General features: G+C 35.2%; 1 protein-coding gene across 1 annotated transcript; it reads left to right on the top strand.

The window, feature by feature from the left end:
* Positions 1-5,502: 5,502 nt before the first annotated feature.
* LOC128550198 (dehydrogenase/reductase SDR family member 11-like) lies at positions 5,503-21,130 on the top strand. The gene is made up of 8 exons (XM_053528714.1): positions 5,503-5,714; positions 15,437-15,532; positions 15,960-16,067; positions 17,308-17,402; positions 17,618-17,750; positions 18,953-19,045; positions 19,620-19,685; positions 20,455-21,130. Exons 1-8 carry the CDS (start codon positions 5,583-5,585, stop codon positions 20,491-20,493), a joined length of 762 nt encoding a protein of 253 aa, XP_053384689.1. The 5' UTR covers positions 5,503-5,582; the 3' UTR covers positions 20,494-21,130.
* The last annotated feature ends 646 nt before the right edge of the window (positions 21,131-21,776 follow it).

The raw sequence follows: 21,776 nt of genomic DNA, 5'->3' as shown, positions 1-21,776 counted from the left end.
GGAATTCGGCAATGAGACATGCAGAGAAAAGATCACGTCTCCCTCACTCAAAGATTATTAAAACAGCATGGATTTAGATCCAACGAGCTGTGACCCACTTTACACATAACATTCACGGGAATTGGTTTGCGCGTTAACCACCCGTGATGATTCGATCGGCTTTCAAAATGCAAGTGAAAAATTAAAATCGTTGCAAAGGCCGCATGAAAGGCCCATTTAGAAAAAATAAATTGACGTATAGGCCGCTTCGACGCATAGGCCGCACCCCTGAAAATTTCACTTTTTAAAACGTATAGGCCGCGGCCTGTTGTCCGGAAAATACGGTACCAGCAATATCTCAACATTGTCTGATTCATCCTCAAGTCCTCCTGGACGCTGTGAATTACAGCAGTAACAAAGATTCGAACCCATTTTCTGACACCTGAACAATGCTTGAAATCACGATATTCAACACATTTCATTGTTCTTCGTCGGCACATAATGCATAAATTGCTAAAACTAAATTCATTTTATATCTCATAAAGGCTTCAACAATGACCTTAGATTACCAAATAATGAAAACTCAACCGAGAGTTCAAAACTGAGCTGAACATACCAACGACTCCCCTAGGTAGTGAAGACATTATAAACCCACTAGCAAATGATCTGTCCTCAGTGACTGTGAGACTTGCTGTTCCTCATCTTGACCGCGGGAAGGATGAAAGCATTCGGAAGAGCCTCACACTTGCTATGATTAATGAAGATTATCCTCCGGAATCATGGACTCATGTCTATACAGACGGATCAGCCACATGCGCCGTCAAAGATGGAGGAGCAGGAGTTTTCATTCCATACCCATCTGGCAAGAGAGAAACACTACATGCAGCCACAGGAAAACACTGCAGCAATTACAAGGCAGAGACTGAAGCACTCATGAAGGCCGTCTCAATGGTTGAAGACTCGGCAGAAGAAAGCTCCTCAGTCGTCTTTCTCGCAGATGCACTGTCTGTCATGGAAGCTCTGATCAACAATAAAGCTCCGCAGCTAGCCAGGAGAATGCAGAGCCTGAGTACAACCTGCAAAGTAGCACTTCAATGGATTCCATCCCATTGTAGACTTGCAGGCAATGAAGAGGCAGACAAACTGGCTTAGCTAGGAGTTCAGTCAGAACAACCAAAAGAACCTGTAAGTTACAAGGAGAAAGTCACCAACATCAAGGCACTAACGAGACCAAGGATGGAGGAAGATGCTTTTCATCTCCTTGATCGGTCTGAACAATTGAAGATGGTCAGGCTCCTCTCAGGGCACAGCAAGCTCAATGCTCACATGTACAAGAAATACAGACTGGCATCATCGCCAACTTGTCCATGTGATGAGAAAGATCAGACTGCGGAGCATATACTTCAGAGATGTAAAAGGCATGACCAGGAGCGAGCTGCGACTTGGGCGATAGATACCTCAATCCACCAGAAACTGTATGGAGGCATTGAGGATCTGCGGCAGACCACAAGTTTCATCGAGGCTACTGGTTTGACAGTGTAGTCGCGTACGAGAAGGAAGAAGAAGAAGAAGACCAAATAATGGTTTGAGGGCATCGTTTTGGCGCAGAATACAGCAATAACTGACCTCCAAAACATGTTCCAAATTACAGATGAGGTCTTCTTTGGACGTATGCCGTCGGCATTCTTAAAATCCGCCGGCAATGTTGTATATATTATTATTTGAACATATGCACAAGCAATATATCCACATGGTTTTATTTATCCTCAAGTCGTTGACGCTGTAATTTACAGCAGTAATAAGGATTCGAGCCCATTTTTGGACATCTGAAAAATGCTTTAAATTACGATTTTCAACATATTTCACTGTTCGACGTCGGGACATTATGCATAAACTGCTGAAACCAAAATCATTTTATATCTCATAAAGGCCTTAATGATGACTTAAGATGACCAAATATTGTCTTAAGGGCATCGTTTGGGCACAGAAAACAGCAGTAACTGACCACCAAAGCATGTTCCAATTTCGTGATGTGGTATTCTTTGGACGTATGCCGTCGGTATAATTAAAATCCTTCGGCAATGAAATATATACTTTTATTTGGACATACATACTCAGCAATATATCTGATTCATCCTCAAGTCCTCCTGGACGCTGAGAATAACAGCAATAACAAGGTTTCGAACCCATTTCCGTACACCTAGAAAATGCTTTAAATTCAGATTTTCCGGACATTTCACCGTTCTTTGTCGAAACATTATGCATAAATTGCTGAAACTAATTTCATTTCGTATCTTATAAATACCCCAACAATGACCTAAGATGACCAAATACTGGCTTAAAGGCATCGTATTGGCACAGAATATAGCATTAACTGAGTACGAAAACATGTTCTAATTTCGCGATGAGGCCTTCTTTGGACGTATGCCGTCGGCATCCTGAATATCCGTCGGCTATGTTATATGTACTATTATTTTTACATACATACCAGCAATATATCCATATGTTTTATTTCATCCCAAAATCCCACTGGGCGCCGTGAATTACAGCAGTAACAAAGATTTGAGCCCATTTCGGACATTAAAAAATCTTTAAGAAATAGGATACCATTGGTATCCTGAACATCCGCCGACAATGTAATATGTAGTATTTTTTTAACAAACATACCAAAAATATATCGATATCGTGAAATGCATCCTAAAGCCCACATAAAAGTTGTGAATAACAGCAACAAGAGGGCTTGAAGCCCGTTTTCTGAGACATAAAAAGACAAAAACATTATAAAAAGAACAGCTTTGAAAATATTTCGATGGCCAATAATGTATAAATTGATAAAATTGATTTCATATTGTATTTCAACTACTGTTATTACTGCTATAACTTCCAACAGTAGCATCAGTAATATTGTTGTTGTTGCTTAAACTGCCAAAAGTAACAGCAGTAATACTGTTGTTACTGCTATAACATTACAAGAGTAATAGGAGTAATACTGCTGCTACTGCTCTACTGCTAACCTTCTGCTAGTCACTGTGCTATAGATAAGACTGATATCAAGGTAACATGATGCACTTATAAATTGTTTATACATATTCATAAATCTAATCAATAAGAAGACTATTTAATATTTCATTTAGGTATAATAATTTTTACATAATTGTAATTGAAGATTAAGGGCAATTCAAACCTTTATGAATTTTTGTGTGTATGATTTAAACTAGTGAGATTTGTAAAACAAAACTCAATCTCAACTAATAAAGACGCGCTGACCACCTGTTAACTAAATGCTGATTAAGATCTCTATTCACAGGAGAAATTTATTGCAGTGTCATGGTTCCCGGTAATAAATCTTCGTAAAGTAGTGGAACAGATAAATTCGAAAACAAGTTTGTATAGACTTGCATTCCTGCAGGTATTTTTGTTAGAGAGAAAGAATTTCAATCGCTAATTTTGCGCGAAAAAGATCATTTCAAATATTCTATTAGCTTTTAAATTTATTTACATTTTTCACTAAAGTTAATTTATGATGTAAAATACGCGAAATTCAGGGAAATAACTATCAAGTAAATAAAAAAAGTACATAAGAAGAGGACCCTTGACAAGCCTAGAAAAATGGGGAAAAGTTCTTTTACGATTGTTGCTGACAATTTAATGTTATAATTATGATTATATACCTGCATCAAAAAGAAATTGAATGATTTAAAAAAATCAATTCATTTTATACTTTCAAATATTATTAAATGTGTTATGTACAATTTTTATATTCTAAACATAACAGGTAATACAACAGCTGATCCTAAATTGATGACGTCATCTCCATAAGACAATTTTTTAAGCGTACCTACTGGAAGCCGCCTCCAATAACACTTACAAGTCAAATGGTTTATCGCGGCCAGAAATTTGTACAAACCGGACAGAAGTTGCGAAATTGGCATTTGTGCAGGAAAGAAGCGTTTACCATGATGTCCAGTACTGGACAGGTATAGTGACATACTTTTAAGATATCATGCTTTCTGTTTATGCAGGTAAACTTGTGTTTGGTTAAATTTCAATAGAGCACAATTGTCTGAACAGTGTACAAACTCATTACTGTTTTTTTCAGGCAAGGGTGGAAAAAAGTGGTAGACAATGAAAGCAGTAACATTTTTATTAAAAAAAAAACAAAAAACAATGAGAAACATTTCCAACATCTTTGGACGGTTCAAAAATCCCGATACGATAAAGCCCGAAACGCGTGAAAATGTTCCGAATGTAAATCGGGTGAAGTAGGCGCTCTATGTATAGAGTTAGATTATGCGTCTTGATACTGTACCAGAGGGGTCGGTCAATTGTGGGTTATTGATTACACTGGGCGAGTCTACTTACTTATTATTTGAGGATGAAAAAAAACGTGTTTTTTAAATGTTGCTCTTAAACAAGGGTGGCTGTTTAACTACAAAAAGTACAACAACAGTTAATTCACAACAAATCGTACGGTATACGTTTTATAATCAGTAGAAGCTAGACGTATTTACGCTTATGAGACCTGTTTCACCCATAAGTAAAGAATTCACCGGTCCATCATGAAATATACTTCACCTATTCAATATCATCGCGGCCTCCAGGCCAGGCCGCATCAACAAGTCGAAATATTTCCTAAGGCCAGAAGTTATACAGACCAGATATTGTTAATAGTAACTTATGGGTGAATAACGTACTTTTTTTATTATACCATTACGCTTTAATGTATGAAATATTACTCCATTCAACATGATTTACAAGTAAATCTATGAACTACGTATTTCTTAAATTGAAATTTATTGTTTTGAGCTAAAATAACTATATTTCCCTTTCATGTATTACATAACTTTTAGCTTACCTGGTCACATTCTTTGGCTATTGAAATACTTTACTGGAGCTTTCACAAGTGTAATTCATTCACCTGGACTTATTTGACAACACAGGACCATAATCCAGAAAATTGAAGAGCAGTTCATACAAAAACCCTTATGCACAACAAGGTATCAATATTGATCATTGCTGAATGTTTAGATAAAATATATGAAATAATGAATGAGGAATTCAGGTCACAAACATTTCTCTATATATCATATAGAGTGCCATCTATATTGCAAAAACGGCGTTCCATAAATGCGATAAGCCAGTCGCATATCGATAAAAAGTCACGTGAAATCACCCAATCCCCATGTGCTACACTACTTGTTGTATTCCAATAGACCCGCAGGTAATAATGTTATAATTTTCTTGTTAAAGATTTTTTTTATAAAAAAATCATTGAATATTTTGCTTTGTCAGTATTCCTCCTGAAAACACAAGAGTTAATAGATCTATATTTAACATGATACATTTTGAAATAAATATACACTTGTTCAACGGAGACATGCAGATAACAGCCGAAACATACCTTTATACATTGAAAACATAAAGAAAACAAAGTTGTACTGGCTTTACATCCGCCATGTTGGCACTGAGTCAGGATCGCTGAACAAGTCAAGATTATCCGTGTGTAACAGATGGACGAAATTAAATGTCTTACGCGTACTGCTTTTTACAGTGATAAATTATTACTTTGGACTTAAGTTTTGTAAAGGTATCCGTTTTACGATATGGAACGTTGGGTCGGTCGTGTAGCACTTGTCACAGGGGCATCATCTGGTATAGGGAAGGCCGTAGCAAAATCATTGGTTTGCCATGGGATGAAAGTTGTAGGATGCTCAAGAAATACGCAAGTGGTGCAGGTAAAAATTACTATCACTGTTATAGGACGTACGCGAGAAAACTCTTTTGAACGTGGTCAGTTGGTTGGTTTACAAACTGGCTATGAAATTTTAACAAAATTATATAGATGTACAGTTATATCAAAACAGTGTTTTACTGAATTTTAACATAATAATTTGTGAGTAGATCTATCCCTTTTCTCAGTGCGCTGTATTTTTGCAGTTTTGCATTTTCATTTATTCATTAATGACAGTTGATGTTTGTTGTCTTTAACAACATAAATTTAGTTTTATTTGGTATAGGCAATGGAGATGAGCAGGGATATGAAAAATAGAATTATAACTGTGTTGTATTTTTTTAACTTCACTCCGGGAGAACTACGTTCCAACGTAAGTCATGTCTCAACGATATCATGTGACATATCTCAACGACTTCTGGTTACCGTATCGCTCAATATGACACGGCATATATTATTTTCATATATAGCAATTACTTTTATGATATTTACTTATGTCTTGACTTGAACATGTATTCAGATTCTAAAAGTAATCGCATAAATTTATCAAAACATTTAATTTTTAAAAACAGTTTTCTGTTATTTAGAAAATAGAAGCATTTTGCTATTTTCCAGAATAAAACAAATGTACTACATTTTTCAACAGCAATACTTACTGACAGTCAATGATCGATTAAAGGCAATGCCAGTTATAATCTTAGAAACATATTACTGCAACTGCTTTATCATAAACAGGCAATATTTATTTAATATCATGTTCCTCACTCTAACCGATGATGTTACTAACTCTAAACGCGACATAGGTAAGCGTTACTGACACTCATCGAAGTCTTGCGGCTAAACATTACTTATATTCGAGTGAAATGTACCAGCAAGTCTGTGACTGAAAATCAGATTTTGTCCAAAGTATGTACATATGTACTAGTATTTTTTATCCGTTTCTTTTATTATCATTTGATATCTTACTAGCAATATGTACGGGGTAGCGCGGAGTTGACTTATACTATTGCATGCGCACACCTTAATTATTATTAAGTCTGTAAAAAGATTCTTTTGAAGCACAGGACGCAACTAAGAAACCTGAAGTAAGCATGTAATCGTAGGTTATTAGATTTGTATCTAGGTCTATGCACGCGTTCTGCAGCGGAAATAGAGACATATTGCGCGTCTTTATGAAGAATGAATGCCTATTTATCCATGCAAATCTAAAAAATCTTTTTATAATTACTACGTGTGTATTATTCCTTATTTCTTGCACACCCGACTGGCGTTTCCGATGATTTTACTCATGCCGGCAAAACCCATCTGGCACCCCATGCCAGATGACTCTCGTGCTGTTACTGACAACTAGTGGTTCATGCACTGATAATATATTGTATATGTTAAATACGAAATAAGCAGGTACCTTGATAGTTTTTCTCTGTTCCTTATAGTGTATTTTTCGATTCAAAATACGTTAGTTTACCGTAAGAACATAACGTTACGCTATAAATGATAAAACTAAAGTGGAACTTTGTTATTGTGCGTAACGCAAAACATCATGACGTCACTTCTGCTTACGGACGTTAATTTCCCGCGCTCTGTGTTCATTCTCTATTATAAGAAAGAGTGCTACGTAAGTATTTCTACCTGTTACTTGTAAAATACGGTATTCAAGAAAAATAATTTGCCAGAATAAAATGCCAACATGTATACGATATGCAAGAAAAAATACCAGTCATGTGTTTACGAATCGGATAGAAATATCCGTCCCTCGGCCACCTGCGCATGGGCGGTAATTCGGCAAGCCATGACAGATATTATTAATCAATGATAAAAAAAGTTGTTCTTGCATATCGGACTGGCGTTTCCGGTTATTTTACCCATGCCGGCAAAACCTATCTGTCACCCCCATGCCAGATGACTCTCCTGCTGTTAATGACAACTATTGGTTCATACACTAATAATATATTGTTTATGTAAAATACGAAAAAAGCATGTACCTTCATAGTTTCTCTCCGTCCTTATAGTATATCTCTCGATTCAAAATACGTTAGTTTACCATAAAAACATAACGTTACGCTACAAACGACAAACTAAAGTGGAACTTTGTTATTGTGCGTAACGCAAAACATCATGACGTCACTTCTGCTTACGGACCTTATTTTCCCGCGCTTTGTGTTCATTCTCCACTATAAGAAAGAGTGCTAAAAAGAAACTATTTCTACCTTTTGTAAAATACGTTATGCAAGAAAAAACGTCTGCCAGAATAAAATGGTAACATGTATACGATACGCAGGAAAAAATATCAGTCATGTGTTTACGAATCGGATGGAAATATCTGTCCTTCGGCCACCTGCGCATGGGCGTTAATTCGGCAAGCCTCATTACCGCCCAATGCGCAGGTGCCCTCGGGACGGATATTTCTATCCGATTCGCAAACACATGATAGATATTATTATTCTTTAACCCAAGTGGAACAGAAAATATCCTTGTTAAAGAACTTAAAAACATTACGACATCCATGAAACTGACGCCACAATTGACGGTACGCACCCGAAATAAAACAAAAACGTCAATATTTATAGGTTATTGACTTTGTATGTGGATATAATGCACTTGTTCTGCAGCAGTAAGATTGCGCGACTTTAGGAGCGAAAGAACGAGTACATATCCACGTACAAAGTTGATAACGTTTTTATTACATACCTACGTAATTACTTTATGTCTAAATTCTCTTTCTGGTACGAAAAACAGGAAAAAATACGAGAAGAATTTCTCCGAAAATCTAATAAACAAATCAAGCTGCCGCGTATTCATATTTTCCACAAGTTGAAACGTCAAATAGATGTCGCAACGTGCGCATGGACGTACGTCATAGACATCACGCGATTCTTTCCATTTAAACGTTTAGAAAACATTACTCTCTGATCTGAAAGCGTTGTCTGCAATATGTACAGTTTAACATATGGGAGAGTGGTGCCTTTGAGTAATAATGGCCCTGCCAAGGTGATTATAGCCCGAGGGCTATTATTTTCTTTCAGGGCCATTATCACTAAAAGACACCGTTCTCCCATCTATTTACCTGTTTATTACACGTGTACCTATAATCGTTTAAGAAAAGTTTAAAGTGCATTTTTCATTTGTTCGAGCATTTACTGGGGTTTTTCAGTTTCTATACCATTTGGATAAGGGGCTACATGTTGTATAAAATCAAATGCCTTGATAGTTGTACTTTCTTACATAAAGCATAATTTAGGGTTGAAAAGAAAAACATTTCATGAAGAATTGCTACGAAGTTAATATACGACTGGGTTGTGTTTTCTTGCCATAATCGCACGTCTAGTGTTTTATCCTGTCACTTGCAGTATTTTCGACCCGATATCAGGGTGCCGTATATCTTTATTGATATACCGTCAGTTGACACGTGACCAGTGATATACGGTCAGTTGATCATGTGACCTTATGAACAATATTGTTGTCATAAGAAATTTTGCATTGAAACCATCACTATTGTGTTGGAAATGTCCGAACTAAGAAAATAAGTGGTCAAATAATGAGTTTTTATTCAAAAACGAAGAAGTCATTGCGATTTTGTCGGTCATTATATAAGTGACGTCATTACGAATATGACGTCATTGAAACGGTTGTCGCACACTTATTTTTGTAAAATAAATTACCAAATATCGGAAAATGAAGTAATGACAAGATAAATAGAATAATAGGTTAATGCCTAAGATGGAGAAAGTTTATCTGGCTCGGCTCCGGACGTCATCTACGGCACTAACCTATTATTCTCTATATAATCGCCCAAGGGCTTTATTCCGAGGACCATTATGAAACTAGGTGTGCCATTGCGGCTAGAAGGCACAACCAGCCGTTTATTGACTTTTTTTTATCATATACGTTCACTTAATATTTATTTTGGTATTTTCATTTTATATATTTTCCAAACACCTAAAAGAATTATTTGTTTTACTTTTTTTATCAACAATGCCATCAATATTTGACAATCGATCTGATTCAGCGACCTTTCAATCGCCATAAATAATGTTGCTTCATGACGTCACATCAAAACGCGCTGACGTTCTGGTTACCCGGGGCCGTTATGGTTATGGCGCCAGAGGCGCACTGCGCCATTATGGATACATAAACAGAAACCGTAATGACCGTTTTAAACGGCTTTTTGTTACTATTTATAGTAACGTATATAATAAGGAAAAATATTGCACGATCGCAGTCGACTGAAACTCAATTGAAATAATTTTAGATACGTAATAAGGAAAAATACACCGGACTGGCCTTTCCGTCGACTTTACCAATGCCTGCAAAACCCATCTGGCACCTCATGCGATGGCTCTCGTGCTTGTTATGACAACTTGCGCTGCTTTGATATTATATGATATTGTATTTGTGAACTTAGACAATATCATGTACCTTGAGACCTTCTCTTCGTCCTATTTTAATACATGTAGTATTTTTGTCGGTCTGAAATACGTTATTTTACGGAAAGAACATACCGTTATACTTTAAACGATAAAACTAAAGTGGAACTTTGTTATTAATTGTGCTTCACTTGAATGTAATGACGTTACTTCGGCTTACGGACGTTCATTTCCCGCCCTGTGGGTGCATGCTCTGCCATAAGAATGAGAACTGCAAATGAAGTGTTTCTAATTGCTTTTAAGATTTCTGTTGTTATTTGTAAAATACGGCATGCAACAAAAATGATCTGTCAGAATGAAACGCTAATTTTTATACGATATGCAAGAAAAAAAATCAGTTATGTGTTTACGAACTCGACAGAAATATCCGTCCTGAGAGCACTTGCGCCTTGTATGGTTACGAGTTATGACGTCTCAGGTTCCTAATACATTTGCACGACGTAATAATAATTATTATATGCGGACAAAATGAGCAATACGCTTGCACATGGTGTCGAAAACATTTGTTACGAAATAGCTAATTTATGTGGAAAGTTCTTGGAGTAATGCTTTACGATCCTAATTATCTATACAGTATTGATTGCCGGCGTACGCATGTACGTACTATCTAATAAGTGTAATTTTCTACAAGTTCAAATGGTAATTATGATGCTGAGACTTTGCAACACTGTATGTGAGATGTTGTCACATAATGTATGTTATCGTTGCGGCCTTGCAACATTTATGTAGCTTACATAAGTGTATTTGTAACTAGTTCGTTGTATCTTGCAAAATGCTGCAAATAGCTAATATATCTTCTACACATCTAACTTATCTTTTCAGTTATAAAAACGTAAAATATATGCTTAATTACACATAATACGTGAATCAACAAGGTCATTCGAAGCGATACCGTAGCTTCATCGTTGAGGTATGTCACATGATATCGATGAGACTTGACTTACGTTGGAACGTAGTTCTCCTGGAGTGAACTTGTCAATGGCAAAAGTTGAACAGAGGTATTTTAATCCTTGGTTTTATTGAAACCTGTGTCCTCATTTTTATTATTTATTCAGGGGCGTAGCATGATCAGTTTAGATGTTACTCAAGGGAAGAGTATGGGGGAGAGGAATCCCCTCCTCCGGCTGGGTCCGGGGAGCCTCCCCCATGGAAACTTTAGAGCAAACCTAGAGAAAGCAGGGTGGCTTCTGGTGACTTTTCTTACCAAAACTATGCTTCCTCAGTTTTGAACAAAATATTCACAAACGGCTCGGAATGTAAAGAAAGATCTATATAAGTTGATGAACGATACAAATCGGGGCCGGTGAGAGGGGTTGGGCTGGCATTTTGGATGGACTTGAACTAGGCTGTTTATTTATTCAGGACGAAATTTGTTATTCACAAATCAAGCAACATGAGCTCTTTTTCCAAACTTATGTGTTGTATACAAAATTTGCATTCACTATACATTTTAATATGGAAAGATAAAAGCGTTAAACATTGCAGTAATAATATCAATGACGGCCCTTTCCGCGAGATTGCACGCGTAACCTGACGTCCTTCACCAAAAACATGAACCAAATGGCCTCGTTCCAAACATTCTTTCAAAATTGGACGCCAAAACATTCAAGAAGAACATTTAATTATAGCTTTAACTAATTTTTCTGACGTCAAAGATCACAACTGAATGATACGACTGTATAAATTATCACTGGAGTTAAACATATTTTAAATAAAAACCAGGAACTGTATTTTTATCGGAAGGCGAATTATAGTTGAACGTGGGCAGGTCTTTTTTACTGTGACTAAAAGATCGATATCTTGACATTTATTTTGATTTTCTGATACTCCTGGAAAGCAAATCAGTTATTTTGTAGCAAGCTGTCGTAAAATTGAATGGTATTTTTGTGCGTTTATATATATAGGGCATGAACCACACTGGAAGGCTTCTTGCCAATCAATCAAAAGAATCGCTAGAGCGATTCATGAATTTTCAAGACGTCCCAGAAAATAGCATTCAATTTTTAAATAAAGTACACGTGTGTGCATACGTGTTACAACGGAATACATGTATATGCAAATCACCTTGCAATAAATACTATAAACTGCCTAGGAACTGATTAGACTGCTGAGGACAAACTTTGACTTTTGCACAATTTCAAAACAGAAAAAAATGATGAAGCTATTTCAATAGATTCTTATTTCTTTCTTTAAGTACAAATATTTAATTACTAATGTCGTCTTTATTTCCTTTATTATCGTTTCGTGAACTTGGATTTTATATTTCAGCCTAAACATCTGTCACAAGTCTTTTGTCTGTATCATTATTTACTTGATTTCTAAAGTTGTAGAGATACATTTTTTTGAAAATCAATGTTCATGGCAAGGACGATTGTTATATTAAAACTTGTAAACATTGTAAACATGCAGCAGATGGCTAAAATAACCTTGGTCTAGAAATCAGTATAATGCTTACAACATTATTCTTTAACCAGGAATATATGCAATATTTCAAAGAGAATTTACCGTAAATGCTGGTTATAAGCATGTATTACATATCTGTATCCTAGGTTTAAAGAAATTGAGGTATTACCATATTTCAAAGGTATTGAGGTGTAAGATGTATAATTATTTCATGCGTTAAATAATTTTGATTGATGTATTTTTCCGGCAATAAATTTTGGGAAATGGGTGTCAGGGCATATGAAGAAGCTTAGGTGACTGGTGTTGAAACTTTGTTTCTCTATACTCCCCCTTCCCACGACTGGGTGAAGCAGGGATGAGTAGGCGCCTCTTAGCATAATGAGCCAGATAGTATATTCATAAGGTAGAAATTAATGAACTGATAGTTTATATGACTGAGTGTTATACTATGGCAATGCGGATAACAAAACCTGTTAATGTTGATTTATGATTTTTTTCTTTTTGCTCCCGTTGATTCTCTTTGATTATGGGATAGATCATTTATTTTTGTTTGAGCGTAGCGAAATAGGAAATAATTAACAAATAAACAAGGCCTTCGAGTGGTTTATCGTCTAATTTACCAGGGTTCAGAGTTCAGATGCGTAGGAATTGAACCACGAAGGCGTTAGCCCGAGTGGTTAAATACTGAAGCATCTAAACCGTGGTAAATTAGACAATAAATCACAACATTTCCTTCTTTGTTTAACTGGAAATCAAATCGAGCCATGTTAGAATACTTGGGAATTCATAGTTGTTACAGACACAGTTTATCTTTCTAAATTTTACTAGTGATGGACAATTGCCATTAAGCAAATTGTTCTTATGGTCAATAGCAGCTATAGTATATATGCATCTGAAATCATATGTGTATTTAGAATTTTAAATATATTTAGATTTAAATAAGTATTTAAAATAACAAGTGCAAGTGGAGCAAGAAAAAACAAAATTTAGAAATTTTGATAAAAGAGCAACAGCAGTCTGCCGTCACAAAAAATTATAACAAAGTCAAGTACCAAGACAACAGCATACTCATATGCTATGACATTGTCCCTACCTCCATACCTACTCCTGACCAGTTTTTTATTGCTTCTATAGCGTTTTTAGCCTTTTTATTTTTTATTTTGGGATCTTAAATGATACTCAGCTGAGTAACCGAGTATGCCACGCTACGCACATGTTATTCATTATTTTATGATATCTTCACTTATTATTAATGCCTTAAAATCATTCTTAGATATACTCTATTCAATTTATGATATCATTATAAAAGAACTTCTTTATTAATAAGAATATTTAAAGATTACATGATATAACTAAAAGATACCATAAAGTAATCTAAAAATATTATCAGCAGTGCATTTAAGGTATCAAAAAATAGACAAATTGACAAACTTGTATATTTTTAATATACTATCAATGGATAATATAAATTTTAATTTCCTCTGTATGATATCTAAAATTTGAGTTTGTTGATATCAGTAACAGGGAAAGCAAAAACAATAGTACCGTATGACTTTTTCTAATTAAATGATTTCATTAGATCTATTTCAAGATATCAGAAGATGGTCTCTGTTTTCAGATAAGAATAATTTACCGGTATTTAAAGACCATATGATTAAATAAAATATAAGGTGTCTGTGGTTCATTTCATGATATCATACTAAGTTTTGTGGTACCGCAAAATAATTTATTTTGTATCCTTAATTCTCATAAAATAAAAAATATTGATATAATAAAACAGACATAAAAGTTATATTAAATTAAAGTAAATGATAAGAAGATCATTATGATCTTGAATGTGTTTTCCCTTTTTCCCAGTCAAACAGTTAGCTTGACTATTCAAGACTACGTAAAGTTATTGTACAGCATCTACCTTCATTGAAAAGTTTTTTGCGTGTAAGTTAAGCTGGTTTCTTCGTCATCACAAGTGGGAATGAATTGAAACTACCATGATTATCTGAAATGCAGTGTGCAGTTTCCGTAATTCTGTTTTGGTTTCTTAGTTTAAAGTTACGTCCCTTTTTGTTATTCATTAATAATAAAAGTTATGCCCCTTTCTGAATTATCATTGTAAGATGTGAAAGTTCAATGACTCTTATTTATGTATAAAAGGTAAATCGTTACATTTTTGCGACTACCTTTATCATTGTATGCATTCATTATGTCTCCCACCACACAGTGGTGTGGGAGACATATTGATTTACTCCAGTCTGTCTGTGTGCCTGTCTGTCACAAAGCTAGTCCGCACTCTAAGTTGAACATTTCTCATGCGATTTTCACCAAACTTCAACAAAATGTGTCTGCCAATAAGTGCTCGGCCAAGTTCGATAACTAGCCAAATCGGCCTAGGCACTTCGGAATTATGGCCCTTGAATTACCAAAAATGGATCCATTCGTCTAGACCATCCAGAGAAACTAGTCATTTTTCATTGGGCAGCACTGTCACAAAGCTTGTCCGCACTCTAAGTCAAACATTTCTCATCGGATCTTCACCAGACTTGAACAAAATGTGTTTGACCATAAGACCTCATCCAAGTTCGATAACTAGCCAAATACGCTTAGCCACTTTTGAATTATGGCCCTTGAATTACTGATTGGATCCATTTGTCAAGACCATCCAGAGAAACTAGTCATTTTTCATTGGGCAGTTGTGGGAGACATGCGCTTTTCTCAAAAGCATCTCTAGTTTAACTTGCTTTTGTGACAAGGGTATTGAACAGCCAAGTGTCGATGTCCTGTCAGTTCTTGTCGTCGTATGTTTTGCGTAATTATCATAATGTACAAGCAGCATACTGTTTTCAATAATTTGTGTAATTACCACAGTGGATATTATTACAACAGTTATTGTTGTCTATTTTAGGAGATGGCAGAGAGTTTGAAGTCAGAGAAAGGATCATTGACACCAATAGCATGTGATGTATCCAAAGAAGAACAAGTTTTGTCAATGTTTGACAAGGTATATTTAGTTAATGCAGAAACATTATATCAGTGCAGAACTATGTACCGTGACAGAAGTGTTACATAGCCTATATTAGATTTTATTGTGTTGTAGGGATAACGTTTCTGTAACTTTGCAATGCAAGTAATATACTTGTTTTAACTGACAGAAATTATTCCAAAGGTCAAGGTCACAGTTGATGGTCAAAGGCCATTTAAAATCTTGTCGGGCCTTTAAATTGACCTGCATTGAGCGTTTTGTTTTATTTGACTGAAGTATTTGCCTCAGCAAAATTAATATTGTGACCCAAAATCAGGTCCCTAAAGTCAAGCTAAGTCACAATAAAGGACAAAGATCATGTCAAATCTTGTCTAGCAGTAAATTAGATTTGGACTGAACAATGTATGTAAATAAGCAGAAATGTCGGTATGTTGTATATTTTCAGATTAAATCTGAACTTGGTGGTACAGATGTGTGTATAAATAGTGCTGGATTGGGTCAGGATGCACCTTTACTTACCGGCAAAACTGAACAGTGGAGAAGCATGTTTGAAGTAAGCTTTTTTTTTGTCAAGGGGGAGGTAGTCTTTCAAGTTTAATCAGTTCTTATAATTATCTAACCTTAACTGAAAGATTTGTCAATTTTATGAAGCTGCAGAATTTACTTGGTAGTTTTATGAAGTATCAGAATTATTTACCCATAATTCCCTGTATCATTAAATATTTTTTTCAAGAAAATTATTAGTTAAATAAGCTAGGTGTCTTATTTTTAGAAGAAACGAATGCATTAATTTTTTATGGATGAAAATTCAGTGAAATGAAGCCGAAAAAATACTTCTGTTGGATTAGAGTTTTCAAGTTCTGAATTTTTCAAGATTCTTAAACAATTCGTATAATCATCTAACCTTAACTGAAAGCTCTGTCAATTTTATGGAGATGCAGAATTTACTTAGATCAGAATTGTTTACCCATAATACATATTATTACATATTTTTTCAAGACAATTATTAGTGAAATAAGCTAGGTGTCTTATTTTGGCCTAGGGAAAGAAAAAATAAATGCATTAAATTTCTTGTGGATGGAAATTCAGTCAAACGAAACCAAGAATGTACTTTGAGATCTGTTGGATTAGAGTTTTCAAGTTCTGAATTTTCAAGATTTGCAAATGTAATCTTGGCAATGTACAACTGTACTGGAGATTTTCTGGGCTATTTTTATTTACTATGTTTACTATGTTATCTTTTTGGATGACATGTTCTGCTTTATTTGTATGTTATAATTGTTTCTATATTTTATGTCAATATGTCTTGACCATATTTGTAACAGATATTGTAAATGGTCAAAGGCATTTGTAACGCCGATTTGCCAATAAATGAAATGAATATGTTAGAGCTGAGAAGGGACCAAATTTAAAGGTCTTCCTACTTCCTGATTTTATCTTCTAAAAATTGTATTGACAAGAGAACCACCAGCAAAAATATTTTTATGCCTGAAGTTTTTATTTGTATTTAAAGGTCAGATTTGATGCCTCAGTTTCCTTTAAATAAAATAAGCCAAATAAAAACTAGAGAAGGAAAAACAATGACTACTTGAAAATCTTACTAACTTTACTTTACTGACTAAATTTTAAAGCTTCTTTATTCCAGGCCTAGCTTTAAATCCTAGTTTATAACATTGTTGGTTTTGATTTATCCTGCAAAATTATTAAATAATTAAATAAGTAATACGTTCTGCAATGTGAAATTAATGTAAACTATAGTTGTACTTGAGTATTCTTTAAATTCATACAAATAGGTAAATGTTCTTGGATTATGTATTTGCACACGTGAAGCAGTTAAATCCATGAAAGACAGAGGTGTAGATGATGGACATGTTATACAGTTAAATAGGTAATTTCATATGATTACCGTAAATTTTGGAAATTATTATATATTAAAACATTTGTGACTTATTCTTCTGTAAAAATGTAAACAAATAATCAACATTTTATGTAAAATATTTTTCTTATTTTCACGTATTTTTGAGAATGGATAGGTATCTATGCTGATTTTTAAAACCAAAATCAATTCTTCAGAATGTAATATAGTCACAAATTAATTTTCAGTGGTGTTGGTCATAAGCAGTATGCTTCAAATCCAAGTGGACATTTCTACAGTGCTACCAAATATGCTGTCACCTCGCTGGTGGAGGGGTTACGGAAAGAGTTGAGGTTGTCAAAGTCACATATCAGAGTCACAGTAATATCATCAATTTTTCCTACACAATTTCAAATTGTGAAAGTTCAGTTTTTCATTTGTGTGCGCGCATATGGCTCTTGCATATTTATTATTTTCTCAGTATAAATATTCTTCCTGTCTGTGAGTTGCTGATACATTCTGCCTTTGCAATTAGAAGCCAGCCCATCCATTTAGCGGCCTGTCAGTCCAGTTAGCAGCCTGTGGAAAACAAATCAGCTCTGCGCAGAATCACAGGATCTGGCCTCTTTTACATTACATAATACTGTTGAGAAACGGAACTGAGAAACCGAACGTTCTTAAACAAAACCCAGGGGGTTCTTAGGCCTTGTAATGCTCACACCAGGCCCTATCCTAGTTTTTAATCCAGATAACCTAGTTTCTAACTGCACAGATCTAATAGAGGTGAACATTTTGATCATGCTTTATGTAAATCAGGCTGATCATTATCCAAGTTTATCAATGATTTGACCTAGTGACATAGTTTTTGAAAGGTACCTTTATTTTATGGAGACAAACATCAAACATTTTGTTAACGAAGATTAAATAGAAAACGTAGTCTCTTGAGGGTTTTTTATTGTTTGACTTAGTGGCCTAGTTTTTGACATCTGGCAAACCAGTATTGAACTTTACCTAGATTTTACGTAGGTAATCCTGTTAAGTAACAATGCTGTATTTAGAGTGTTAAAAAGGTTCAAATCCCTGTGACCTTGTTTAAGATGTCAGATAACCCAGTTTTGATCTTAGGCTAAATTTAATACACACAACATTCTGACAAATTTTTAAGATTAGGTAAAAATGTGGCCTTTTGAGTGTTAACAAGGTTTCTATGAATCGACCTAATGATCTTGTTTCAGATCTCAGGTAACCCTTTTTTGACGCTGACCTATATTTAATAGAGAAAACATTTTCAGAAAGTGTTAATAAGATTTTTAAATGATTTGACTAACTGACCTGTCTCAGGAAAACCAGTTGTGAACTGAATATAAAATTCATAGAGACAAGCACCATCAGACAGAGACTGACGACAGACACAGGGTGATTGCAATGGTTCATCTTGAGCATAATAAAAACTGTAAAAAACTAAGTATAGTTATTAGTAATATCTTTGGGATAAATGATTTTAGCATTAATCATAGTGTGTCTGCCTTTGGACTTTTTCCATTTATTTCATAGTTCACATCTAGTTGACATAATTATTTCAGAGCATTAGCCCAGGTTTGGTGGAGACAGAATTTTCTCATAGAATGTACACACATGACCCACAGAGAGCTGTGCAAAAGTATAGTCAATTCGAGGTAACTCTTTCATCATGTGTTAATACATCTGAGCGCCTCTTTGTTCAAGTGGTTAGTTTTTGACTTTGAATTATTTGCCCCAGAACAATGTGAGAAATCTCTTCAGATGTCTTGCAGAAGATTAGAGGTTCAACCTTGAGTGGGCAACTCTTGTGTGATATTGTCCAGAGTGACACTTAGGTACTTTCTGGCTGTTGAAGCATGAACGTAGTTGTGTTGTTATGACTTTAACCAAAAGAGAATTAAACAAAGATAAATGTCCTACAGGTAAAACCAGCTGAAAAATTCTCTTGAACCCCTTAAAGAGAACACTGAAAGAAAATCCAGCTTGGTCATGGGACTGCACTTTTTACTGAGTTGAATACTTACTTGTATCTGTTAGCATGCCTCCCTATTCATTTCTTTTTATAATTACTACGAGCAAATTTTAAGGGACTAAAATGGCAAATTTTATCTGATGGCAGAACCATATCATCTTTTCTTTTTTGAAGCTAGAACATTTTGCTTATTACTGATTCCTGCCTATGCTAGGAAGATATCAATGAATATAAGTTTCATATTTCTTCCTGTACAGAATTTGAAGCCTGAAGATGTAGCCGATGGTATTATTTACGCACTGAGTGCCCCTGGACACGTTCAGGTATAGTTATCTAAATGCACATTTACTTTTCCTATATAGGTTTAATACCAATCTTCAACTGTATGTAACAAACTTTCAAAATGAATGTAGGGGAAAATGATGAGACTTCCGACATATTGCTGTCAGTCAGTTAACATTATATCCCTTGCACAGAGAAGCATGTGGTCTCACAATTCATACTAGTTATGAGTTTCAATGCATATTTTTGTCCATTATTGTAGCGCGACAGTTTATTACTAGTATCCTAGTCATTACGAAGCAATGACTAGAGACATGTTTTGGGTGTTATTTGGTGAATTTCTAAATAAAAAGTCATGTCACCATTTGGCATCTTCATGTTCTTTCAATTTCTATATTTTAGCATTTTATTGAAAATTCCTAATAAATGAAATTACTTAATTTTTACAATTTGAAATAAGTATAGATTTGTGCCCCTTTAAGACTTTATCAGATGATGTTAACCTGACATTTTGATGCTGTAGACTGAGCAACATTTGCAATGATTTGATATTTTCAAATAATGCTACTTGTGAATTCAAAATATTTGCGAATATCATGTCCTAAGACACAAATACTCTTTTCGTGAAAACTGCGACCGAGAATGCTAGCAATGAAGTTGCTAAATAATTCCTGCTCACAAAGTACTTGTCTACAATATTCTTTTAACCAGGAAGCACTTCTGTTTCAAACCTACTCTGAGACTTGCTGAGGTACCAGTATTTCTCAAGTTCTCGTGATTATCTGGATCAGGGTTCCATTTCTTTTTCAGATACACGAGGTAATGATAAACCCAACGGAACAGCCGTGAATGATTTAATGAATTCCAATGCTGCTTTTGACATCTTTTATGGAAGCATCCTACAATATTATCCTTTATAAGTGTCATTTGATGTGTTACAAAATGTCAGTTATAAACAATTTCATTTAGATCTAATATTAAATCAGTGCCGTAGCCAGACACAAATTTAAACCGAGGCAATCTAGGGGGGTCCGGGAGCATGCCCTCGGAATATTGTTTTTCCCAGGACGTATCTGGTGTACTCTCAGACTGTGTTATATCACAGTAAAAATCCTTATAGCCCTATTTATTACAGTTACTTTCGTATTTAAGAAAAAATTATATCGATAACAAGGATAATTAGGGATTTATCCTAGTCTAACATGGTCGGATACAATCATTTTTGTAACTAAAAGGCAATAAAATCAGAAAGCCATCAATACAACAACATGCTACTTTTCAGTTTACAAGTAGTTTATTAGTTTATACCCCGGAGGGAGTAGCTACGGGTAGGGGTGGGGTGGGGGGCTCTGTCCGTATTAAGGAGGGGGGTCATAAGCTCTCCCCTTGGAATATTTTGAAAAAGGTATGAAATGGTTGCCTCTGGTGCATTTTTGGTCTAAACCTTAAGGTACTGGAGGAGGCTCTCATCCATCGAAATTTTTAAGTACAGATACGAAATGTTGGCCTATGATACGTTGATTTAAATTTTGAGGTACAGTATGGGAACCCTGTCCTGTTAGGCGGGTCAGGGGGCTCTCCCCCTGGAAAAAATTGAAATACAGGTATGAAATGGTGGCCTCTGGTGCATTTTTTGGTTTAAATTTTGAGGTATGGGAGGGGGTTCCTCCCCTGGAAAATTTTGAAATATCGGTATGAAAAAGTGGCCTTTGGTGCATTTTGGGGTTTAAATTTCATAATAATAATATAATTGGGTGCAACTTTGATGAGTATAGGTCACTTCTCAACCAACTTGTGGTTGGGTGGGGGCGTGGTGGCATGGACATCATTGGCCCGGCCCTGGATTCGGGCTTGGCAAGGTTATCAATATGACTGTTAGGATTTCTGCCTCACCTGGCCTCAATGATGTCATGAGACAAATGATATGCTGATATATTCTAATGATATTGATATACCTTTTTGATCTTTTATAACTGAATGTTTCATCAGTGTGATATAGGGCCTACTTTTACTTTTTTGGTTCCTCAAATTTTAACCGAGGCAACTGCCTCGAATTTCCTCAGTGTGGCTACGGCGCTGATTAAATATTCTGTGATTGGGTATTTTTGCATTTCATTTTTTTAAGATTTAGG

Source organism: Mercenaria mercenaria, chromosome 2 (assembly GCF_021730395.1).
Source record: "Mercenaria mercenaria strain notata chromosome 2, MADL_Memer_1, whole genome shotgun sequence".
NCBI classification, from domain to species: domain Eukaryota; kingdom Metazoa; phylum Mollusca; class Bivalvia; order Venerida; family Veneridae; genus Mercenaria; species Mercenaria mercenaria.
This window is presented reverse-complemented; position numbering and strand designations above follow the sequence as displayed.

Coding starts and splice junctions, on each gene's coding strand:
- LOC128550198 (XM_053528714.1), top strand. CDS start 5,583: ATGGAACGTTGGGTCGGTCGTGTAGCACTTGTCACAGGGGCATCATCT. Junction 19,046..19,619: donor AAAAGTATAGTCAATTCGAG/GTAACTCTTTCA, acceptor CTTCCTGTACAG/AATTTGAAGCCTGAAGATGT. Junction 19,686..20,454: donor GTGCCCCTGGACACGTTCAG/GTATAGTTATCT, acceptor TTTCTTTTTCAG/ATACACGAGGTAATGATAAA.